This window comes from Denticeps clupeoides, unplaced genomic scaffold (assembly GCF_900700375.1).
Source record: "Denticeps clupeoides unplaced genomic scaffold, fDenClu1.1, whole genome shotgun sequence".
NCBI lineage: Eukaryota > Metazoa > Chordata > Actinopteri > Clupeiformes > Denticipitidae > Denticeps > Denticeps clupeoides.
The window spans coordinates 149674-160589 of record NW_021630084.1 but is presented as its reverse complement, the minus strand read 5'-3'; the positions used below and the strand labels follow the sequence as shown (position 1 = coordinate 160589).

At 46.8% G+C, this 10916-nt stretch overlaps 1 protein-coding gene across 1 annotated transcript; it reads right to left on the bottom strand.

Moving 5' to 3' along the window:
* Window positions 1-717: 717 nt before the first annotated feature.
* nucks1a (nuclear casein kinase and cyclin-dependent kinase substrate 1a) lies at window positions 718-9045 on the bottom strand. Its single transcript, XM_028968427.1, has 8 exons — window positions 8812-9045; window positions 6701-6750; window positions 5686-5782; window positions 5555-5601; window positions 5157-5315; window positions 4921-5073; window positions 4619-4768; window positions 718-1881 (listed from the first exon to the last, which is right to left on the bottom strand). Exons 1-8 carry the CDS (start codon window positions 8826-8828, stop codon window positions 1619-1621), a joined length of 936 nt encoding a protein of 311 aa, XP_028824260.1. The 5' UTR covers window positions 8829-9045; the 3' UTR covers window positions 718-1618.
* Between the last annotated feature and the right edge of the window lie 1871 nt (window positions 9046-10916).

Genomic DNA, 10916 nt, shown 5'->3' with positions numbered 1-10916 from the left:
TTCCCAACATGTCCCGCCATGCATGTGCAGATTTCTATTTAAATGTGATATTTGTTAATGTTTTCGGAGAATAAAAGAGCCTGGTTCCCTCCACCCCATTCCCAGATCTTCCATAGATTACACAATACAGAAATCAGGTGACCTGAAAGGATTAAAAAAATAACTTAAAATACAAAAATACAGAGAGCAGGTATCAGTTCAATCTGTAAAAAAGTTGATTTATTGGAGGCAGGGAAACGGTAATCATCATCAGTGTCTCCTTTAAAAACGTCAGACCCCCTAAGACACACACACTGACCTCTGACCCCCACAAACAGAAACGCTATGATGCACGATGGTTATGAACGAACGAACGGAGGGAGGCCTGTTCACACGATCATCTGGAGGTGCTGTAGGTGGCGCTGTGGCTTCCTGGATTGAAAAGGTCGCCATCACTACAGGTCTCCAAGTGTAGGAACAGGTCTGGTCTCACAGCAGCGTTCGAGACCAGGTTCAACACAGCAGGAAGTCGGAGGTGACGTATCTGTGACTTTTGAGTGGATGTTTTCACCATGGCTCTGGGGTCCAGTCTGGAATGACCACAACCAAGCCACCTACGTTACAGGTCATCTCAAGATCTCAAGCGGGAATTCAGACGCTGCTAGACCAGTAGAGGAACATGTCAGCTCATTGTGAAGAACAGAGCAGATGAGAGAAAATCAAACAGAAAAATGAATCTTCTCTTTAAAATGAACCAACTCTTTATTTCTCTTTATTAAAAAATACAAAAAAAAAAAATAATAAACTTTGGAAATGAAACGGATTCCTGGCTCAAACGATGAAACCAACAGCAAGTGGTTCAACTCTAAAACCAGATCACTTCCTGTGACTTCAACAGCACAGAAATGGACAAACCAGAGGTCAGAGAAAAACAACATTACCAGTAAAGGTCAGTGAAGGGTCAAAGGTCAGGATATCGAACAAAAGTTTGACCATCCCAATAAAGCAGACATTAAAAGCATAAAAAAAAAAACAAAACAAAAAACGTTTTCAGTTTCTCGCATAGAAATGATCCAAACCCGTTCAAGCCCCGCCCAACCTCACCACACTCCAATCCCCAATCAGAACACGTCCATCCTCCGATCACAAGAACAAACTGAAGGGAGGACGTCTGATCTCCAGCCAGAATCATGCAGCTGAACTACAACGATGATGATGGTGATGAAGATGCCCTCACTGCAGCTGAATTCTGATGTTTACTAATGAGGAACATCTTCATCACCATCACCTCCAATCTCACCCTCCTGATGATACATGGTGTAGTGTTGGGATTTCGTTCTCCTGTGGTTGTGTGTGTGTGTTCTGCTCAGTTCACTTTGATCAGAAAGGTTTAGTATCAGTGAGAGACGAAGATGAGGACTCCTTTACGCTTTACATGAAAAAACAGGACACACACACACACACACACACACACACACACACACAGACAGAGAGAGAGACGGACGAACGGACAGACAGACAGAGGGGCGGAGTCCAGCTTGTAAAAAGAGGAGTAGAGTTCGGTCGGTTGAGCCAGGGCACCATGACAGGAAATAAAAACACAAACGGGAGAAAAAGGGGGATGAAACGCAGCACCCAGCTAATCCTCCCCTGATGGAGCTTCCTCCTCAGAGCCATTCTCCTCCTCTTCTTCCTCCTCTTCCTCGTCATCGTCAGCAGGCGCTTCCTTCTTTGCCTTGCGGGCAGGTGGAGAATCTTTCTTCTCCACCTCCTCTTCCTCCTCCTCCAGGGGACTGTCTGCATCTTCCTCGTCCTCCTCCTCATCCTCCTTAGCAGAGCGCTTCTCCAGGGCCTTGGCGCTCGGCCGACCTTTGCCCTTTCCTTTCATTGGGCTGGGTGTCACTGAAAGGGACCATAAATGAAAGTTACCACCACAGACAGCGTTCTATCTCCAGGTAACTGCAGAAGTTGGACTTTCCCTGGAAGTGTGGAGCAGAACCAGCAGAGCAGCAGGATTTTAATAACTAACTAACGCCCTGTCCTGTCCTGGGTCTGTTCGTTTTCATTTCAATTTCAGTCTTTGCATCAAGCGGTCATTTTAGTCTTAGGTCACGTCCAGACTCATTTTAGTCCGGTCAGGTTTCAGTAGACAAAGTCTGAACATTTTAGTCAGAATTATCCATGACTATTTTAGTCCAGTTTAAGTCAAAGAAAACGGATTCCATTTTATTTGCTTTTTGGATTATTTGCTTTGGTCCAGATCAGTCGGTGAGATCATTTTCAGGGTTTCTTCAGGTTTAAGGAAACCAAATTTAATACTTTTAAAGGTCTTCAACTACATTTGTTTCTCAGCAGACATCGCGAGGGCCAGAACTTAATACGAACACAATACGGCAGTAGATCTAACACATTTTACCATTCAGAAGTAGCAACAATAAACCACATGATGTCATTTCAGTCACATGACCACACATTTCTGACTGCCTTATTCAGAGCGCCTTACAGTCAGTAGTTACAGGGACAGTCCCCCCCTGGAGACACTCAGGGTTAAGTGTCCTGCTCAGGGACACGATTGTAGTATGTGGGGTTTGAACCTGGGTCTTCTGGGTCATAGGTGAGTATCTTACCCACTAGGCCGCTACCGCCACTAAATACCACCACAGTCACATGACCTCACACAAACCAGCTTGGAATAATGTGGCATAATGTGGAATAATGTCTCTGAATAGTCATCGTTCATATGGACACTTTTTACGTTTGTTCACATTTTGTTAAATGGTGTCAGTAGCCAATTAAACATTTTCAATAGCAGAAGGAATTAGCGTTTGGCCGTTTAATTTAATATACCAATGCTAACACACACATATATGTAGTTTGTACACTCAGATTTAGCCCATTAATGAATACAAATCTTTAATAAGTTAATGTTATTAAGAAACACCAGAATTATATATGGTATTAAAATACCATATATTTTTCTGTCCAAATACAGTTCCTTAAAAAAATAAACAGTTTATCACTACATGCATTCTTGAGTACATTTTTGGACGATTCCTTTTTATTTGTACTTGAGTATTATTATCGTGGAGTAACGCTACTCATACTTGGGACACCGCCCAAAATCTGTTATAAATGCTGTTTTAGCTTTTAGTTCCATGAAGGTTATCATCGGGGGTGGTAGTAGCCTAGTGGGTAACACACTTGCCTATGAACCAGAAGACCCAGGTTCAAACCACACTTACTACCATCGTGTCCCTGAGCGTCTCCAGGGGGGGACTGTCCCTGTTAATACTGATTGTAAGTCGCTCTGGATAAGGGCGTCTGATAAATGCTGTAAATGTAAATTATATACGGATCTCTGCTGCCACCTGGCGGCAGAAGTTGATACTCGCCACGAAAGGAATGGTCTGACGTCATCGGCATGAGACGTGGCTCTCGCTGTAGAGAAGCAGAGTGAGAATTGGCACTTGTTGCTCTCATTTTCTTCCTTGTCTCAGGGTGGCTCTTTGTAAGTAGGCGTTTTACCTACTTCAACACCACAAAAGACGAATTCGGACCCGTTTACATTACATCCATTTACATTTACGGCATTTGGCAGACGCCCGTATCCAGAGAGACTTAGAACGTGCTTTCAAGTTACCATCGATGACGCGGGTGGTAGTAGCCTAGTGGGTAACACACTCGCCTATGAACCAGAAGACCCAGGTTCAAATCCCACTTACCACCATTGTGTCCCTGAGCAAGACACTTAACCCTATGTTGCTCCAGGGAGACTGTCCCTGTAAATACTGATTGTAAGTCGCTCTGGATAAGGGCGTCTGATAAATACTGTAAATGTAATGAAGTGATCAATTCCGGTTCACTAGGACCCCCAACCGTGAATACAATCTTTTTATTCACTCTGTTGTAGATTTTGTACAATTTTCCGTTTGTTGGAGAACCGGAAAATTTGGAAAAAAATGTAACCCAAGAATTTAAGGATCCACGGAAACCCTGCATTTCCCTCTTGGTTCAATTCCATTTCATACAGGGAACGTTCCCTCTGCTGATTGGCGAGATGTTTCACCATGGGAACTCAGGTAAATACAGGAAGCAGATCTGCTGTCGTGGACTGATTGCACGAGATTGGATGGACACGATTAAAGTAAATTTACTGTGGCTGTTGCCATGGCAATTTATTTATATATATATATATAAATAAAAAATAAAAAATGCATTCACAATGACTTTGGGCAAAACATACATTTGGAAACAATTTGCTGATGCACTGGAGACAACACAGGAGGTGGCGTACATTAATCGTACAAAACGACATCAAAATTTACCCAGAGTTCACTGGTCTCAAAGTTGAGTTCAAGCACTAAAGCCTGTAGGTGTGAAACCAGCTTTTTTTTTTTTTACTAATGCGATTCTATTTAACCCAATCAATATAGTACGATAATGGTATCGTGAGATCCTTGCCGATATACACTCCTACTCTACATCCATTCCAGACACGGAAGACGTTCTCACTTGTTCCATGTTCCTCGACATACATTCTGTCTACAGGTCCTCAACAAGCAATTTCACCTCCTTTTAGTCAATGAAAAAGAACTTTAGGTCACATACTGGTGACGCCCTCCCTCTCTGAGTATCCTACCTGTGGCCTTGAGTCGAGGTTTGGGGGACTTCTTCTCCTTCCTCTCAGGACGGCCCCTCCTTATCACCTTCTTAGTCTTCTTTTTGGAGCGTCCATAATCACTGTCATCATCATCCTCGACCATGAAATCTTCGTCACTGCCTGACTCCTCTGTGAGCAGCAGAGAGACAGATCAGACGACAACACACACACACACACACACACACACACACACACACACACACACACACACACACACACGCTACTTTATAATACAGAAGGTAAGGGGTGACTGGCAGCAGCCTGTTGCCATGGTGACGTACGGTCCACATAGGCTGGCTCCTCTTCATCACGCTCTTCGTCCTCGCTGCCGCCGTCCCCGAGTAGAATCTCTCTCTGTTTGGACACTGCTTTGGAGGCGGCCTGGCGGACCTGCCTCACCTTCCGATTTCCATCGGCATCGTCGTCACTATCATCTACACACACACACACACACACATTACGTAAATAAGGCCACTTCGCATGAGGAATGTTCTGACCTCTGACCCCATCACCTCACCTGCACCCCGTTTCCTCTTCAGCGACCTCTTACTGGCCTTCTCCGGCTTTCCTCGATTTCCTCCCTTCTTCCCTTTTTTGGCTTCGTAGTCGCTCCCCCCGTCCTCCTCTTCCTCCTCCTCCTCTCCAAAGTCGTTATCTTCATCACTCCCAAAGTCGTCTGAAAGACAGGGCAGCACCCCAAACCCTCAGTTCTCTCCACAACCAGCAGGTTCCCTGTTGGCGTGGTCTGGCACTGAGCAATGTGACCTCGTAAGCAGCGTTTTATCGCTCATTAACTACGCACACACATTTATCAGAACTGGAACAGAAGCGGAACTGTCGTCAGCCCACTTACTGAAGGTTCTGGAATTTCGCCACCAGACACCCCGGTGATGACTCGGGAGAACGGGGTCTTACCTGCAGAATCATTTTTGGGTTTGGGCCGCTTATCATCGGAGTCTTCGCTGGAAAAACGAGAGAAAGAAGATCAACAAACATCTACTGCTGTGACGTGGAGCTTCGGACTATAAACCACATCAGCATGTTACCTCTCGTCCTGGGAGTTTTTGGACTTCTTATGCTTCACCTCGCGTGGGGCCACACGCATTTTCTTGGGCTTCTCGGCACCTCTTTCATAATCTTCCTCTGAAAGGTGTAAATGTCAAATTATTATGATCAAAAAAATAAATAAATAAATAAAAAAATAAAAAAAAATAAAAAAAGTGTTAAATATCATTAAAAAGACTAATAACCCTTAAATGGAGAGTTTAAAGGTCTAAATACCACAGACTCAATACATCAAATGCAGGCGTGCCAGTAGCCCCCGTTCGGTTCCGTAATGAAGAAGCGTGGTGTTATTTATAGGGGTGCACTTATATCAGAACATATTGTGATATTCTGAAATTCTGACTGACGTACGGGACCCTGTGGCCCACATCGCGTTCAAGATTCAGCCAAAACTCAGAATTTGATTTTGGACTAAACATTTATGTAAAATATTCAATGTGTATCGACACAATATCACCACATATTGTATCAATATTTTCTAGTACCCCTTATTATTAATAATGTCAAATATTTAAATGTTGAGAAAATCCTTAAATTTTATAGAAACTGCAAAAACGCATCATACGAATACCTAGTGCTTCACTGGCCTTATGGGTTTTCAGTAGAACTTGTTTTATCTGGTATACGATCACGCTGTACGCTGATGTAGCTGTAAAAGGTTTATTATATAAATTCCCGCCGCGCCTGTTCGATGTACACGCTACGCTTTCCGCAGCCTATCGAGTATGGAGACACGTAGAATGCGCAGGGAATGCGCTTTTTGGGCAGTGGTGGCCTAGCGGTTAAGGAAGTGGCCCCGTAATCAGAAGGTTGCCGGTTCGAATCCCGACCCACCAAGGTGCCACTGAGGTGCCACCGTCCCCACACGCTGCTCCCCGGGCGCCTGTCATGGCTGCCCACTGCTCACCAAGTGTGATGGTTAAATGCAGAGGACAAATTTCACTGTGTTCACCGTGTGCTGTGCTGCTGTGTATTCACTTTATTCTGGGCCGTTACCTGCATCGTCCGACTCGTTGAACTGCGAGTAGTTCACCACCTTCCTGTTCCTGCGGAACCAAAGACAACAGAGACATTAACATTAAACGTTGTTCCTGCGGAGCGGATGTGATGGTGGGACTTGGAGGTCAGGTCCACGCACCACGTTATTATTTAATGCTAAAAAAACCTAGCGAGTGAGAAACACTGCCACCGAGTTCCCCTTCAGCAAGGTTCTGTCCCCACACGCCGCCTTTCACGGAGGACACGTTCTGCACCATGTGATGGCCGCAGAGCAGATATTGAGGTTTATATATATACACATGTTAGACGTTACCTAGTGAAACTAAATAACGTTTCTCCAGAACCTGGTTCTACATGGAACATTTGAACGATTAAACGATTAAAAGTGTGAAATGGGAATAAACTGAGCAGTGAGAGATGATCCAGGACTTGCCCACACCAGCTGCAGGAACAAGAGTCAAAATTCATTATAATCATAATCACCACGGCAAGCGTGAGGAGTTAATGAAGTCGACTCCAAGAAGTCATCAGTAGATGAAGGAGCAGCTTCAGCTTCTGAGCAGTGAAACTAAAAACTCGAACCCCAGAGTGTCCAGTTACCTCCACCACCATCTCAAATACACCCAGAAATAACCGGACCCAGCCCATTGATGAAGCCAATCCATCTGGGGATGATACAGGTCTTCGACACAAGCCATTTCATCTCCTCCTCCACCTCATCTACAGGTCTTCCACACAGGCCATTTCATCTCCTCCTCCACCTCATCTACAGGTCTTCCACACAGGCCATTTTATCTCCTCCTCCACCTCATCTACAGGTCTTCGACACAGGCCATTTTATCTCCTCCTCCACCTCATCTACAGGTCTTCCACACAGGCCATTTCATCTCCTCCTCCACCTCATCTACAGGTCTTCCACACAGGCCATTTTATCTCCTCCTCCACCTCATCTACAGGTCTTCGACACAAGCGACCTCACCACCTCCACAGGTCTTCCACACAAGCCATTTCATCTCCTCCTCCACCTCATCTACAGGTCTTCCACACAGGCCATTTTATCTCCTCCTCCACCTCATCTACAGGTCTTCGACACAAGCGACCTCACCACCTCCACAGGTCTTCCACACAAGCCACCTCACCTCCTCCACCTCATCTACAGGTCTTCGACACAAGCGACCTCACCACCTCCACAGGTCTTCCACACAAGCCACCTCACCTCCTCCACCTCATCTACAGGTCTTCCACACATGCCATTTCATCTCCTCCTCCACCTCATCTACAGGTCTTCCACACAGGCCATTTTATCTCCTCCTCCACCTCATCTACAGGTCTTCCACACAGGCCATTTTATCTCCTCCTCCACCTCATCTACAGGTCTTCCACACAGGCCATTTTATCTCCTCCTCCACCTCATCTACAGGTCTTCGACACAAGCGACCTCACCACCTCCACAGGTCTTCCACACAAGCCACCTCACCTCCTCCACCTCATCTACAGGTCTTCGACACAAGCCATTTCATCTCCTCCTCCTCTACAGGTCTTCAACACAAGCGACCTCACCTCCTCCACCTCATCTACACCCAGAAACAACATTAAAAAACCGCGCCAGCTTCATCCATACTCAACTGGAACCATTTTCCTCTCCGCATGAGGTTGTGCTCGCTGCCCGCTCATTACAGCTCTGACCCGGTTTAATTAGCGCCCATCAGACAGAACGGGGAGGGGGTGTGGCCACGACAGGCCCGCCCCTCGCTGACGTCACCGCCGCGGTCCGCGCACAAACCGAGTCTGATCTCGCCCGCGCGCGTTTTGAGCTGAAAATCCCCCCGTCCGTGTTACTGTTACACAATAAAAATCCAACAATCACACGACCGGTAACGATGAAAAACACGCGTCGTGGCGCAGCCCGAACCGCGCCGACCGCTCCGCGTGGACCGGCCGCAGACGAGGCCGTGTCCCCCGCCGCCCGGTTCCACGCAACGAGACGCACGCCCGCGTCCTTGTCCTTGTCCTGCAGCGAGGAGCCCGCACCGGCGGAGAAGAAGCTCCCGCCGCGGCCGCGGGGCGAACGCCGAGCGCCGTCCGGCTCGGCCGGAGCACAATCCTACCTGACTGGTCGCGCCATCCTGCCTGCGGCTCCGAGGATTAAAAGCCCGCCGAAGAACAAAAGCGTCCCACTTGTGCAGCAACGCGGCCCGGACTCTTCGCACAAAGACTCGCTCCGCGGCTCCGCTTCCGCCGTGAAATGACGCCGGCGGCCGTAATTTTTACCTCCAGACGCTCAAAATGGTGAATAAAACAAACTGAAACTGCAGCCCCCCGCGCAACCTAATCCTACGTCGCTGGGCGGGCATTCGGGGGCAAGCCCCGCCCCCGTCCGCCGCTTACCGCACGCACGGCTCGGCGCTGGAGTGCTGCCATTGGTCGGTTTGAACGATGATAAAGGCGTGTGATTGGACAAGAGCGGTGTTCGTCAAACCCCGCGCTTTTCCCCGCGGTACCCGCCTCCCCGCCGCTAGGCTGAGAGGACGGTGTTCAGAAAACAAAAAGAGGCCTAGAATGAAGCTCCAGACAGTCTTCCTCAGCTTCTCACACCGATCTCCGTCCCCAACGTGACGCTTCACTGGTAATAAAACATGGCTGACGTGCTTTAAAACGGGTTAAAATGGAGTCGGGGCTGAGGATGGAAATGTGGGGGTTCTGATGTTCTTCTTCAGACCTTCAGACATCACTTGTCTTCTTATTCAGTTAAAGCTCCTGTAATCCTAATGAAGTGATCTGCCCAGTCTGAAAGCCAGTATTTATTTTTAAAAACATTTACTCCCTTAGAACAGTATAAAAAAAAAACGGCCCAAATCACAAACGTGAACAGACCATGAAACATCTCTATATTCATTTACTTATTAGCATCTCATGCAAATGTAGCAGAGAATAAATCAGAAACGCTGAAGAACTACCATATTCTTCAGCAATTCTCTAAATCCATTGTTCTAAAACAAAGGAACCAAAAGCAGAAGTTTCTGGGTGAACAAAACATCTCACCAATGGCCAGAAGAGGAGACTGTGGGTGTGCTGGTCTGAAATTTGCTCTTTTCTCTGACTGAGTAGAGACACGCTTTCGCCATACCACACCCAGCGAGGTGTAGCGTGGCAGATGTGAGGATGCTTGTTCATGTTCATGAGTTGCTGAGGTCCAGATGGTGGTGTTTGAGACTGTAAGGACCCAGATTTACATGGTGAATTTATACATCTGTGTGTGTGTGTGTGTGTGTGTGTCCTTAAAGTCTCCTGAAGTAAGGTGGTTGGTTACCATGGTAACAGTGAGATGGTCATGTTCATATTTCTGGTAGTCGGTGCTGGAGGGAGATGGTTCTGTAGTAGCCTGCAGTTATTCCTGAGGATCACCGGGCTGTCTGCTCCAACACCATCATCATTCCGAGAAGAACGACCATCAGCCACCACCGAGACAAAGAGGTGTGATTTTTGTCTAGTGAAGCACCAGCCTCTGATCTCTTCTCACCTTTATTGTACTCAGCTTTACTCACCCTGACATTGTACAGATCTTTCAGAAGTGAATGGAATTGGTCAATAAGCCAGTTTAAATGGAGTGAATATGTGAACAGTGGGTAATCTGCAAGACTTTGCTGTTGCTGAAGATGCTACTGAATGAGGAGTTCATTTTCTATGTCTGGCTAACGCCGGCAGTCTGATACTGGAGCAAAGTGCTGCTTCACCAATGGTCCACAAGATGTCAGTCTAACACAATGGTGCATCCATCACCGACCTCTTCTAAATTCCTACAGCTCACCAAACCACCAGACCTGCTGTTGTCCTGCAACAGACCTGCAGATGTATTAGATGAGTCTCTCAGGATTTGACAAGAGAGAAGTTGGACAAAAAAAAAATCCACACCCTGAAAAAATTCCCAGATGCGGATCAGCAGATAATCAGCTATGAACCCAGAAGACAGAAAGTAGAATTTCAGAGCCATGTGAGTAAAAGCTGATCATTAGACAGCTCATACGAAAAGGATTTTTTATGTTCAGATCATTGTCTGGAAGTCTTTGAGGGAACTGAGGTTCTCTACACTGCAGTCCTGTAGCTGAGGAGGCCAGGACTCTGCTTTCTCACGCAGGCGTGTTTGCTGGAGAGACGCTCCAGGGCATGTGGAGCTCACTCACCGCAGTGTGGTGAGAATTCGGGTCTCAATGAC

Bases quoted from the DNA above. Each gene is read 5' to 3' on its own strand.
- nucks1a (XM_028968427.1), bottom strand. The intron at 5,074-5,156 runs GTGAGGTGATGG...GTGTGTGTGTAG, and splicing joins GAAGAGGAAACGGGGTGCAG to ATGATAGTGACGACGATGCC. The intron at 4,769-4,920 runs GTACGTCACCAT...TGCTGCTCACAG, and splicing joins GGAGCCAGCCTATGTGGACC to AGGAGTCAGGCAGTGACGAA.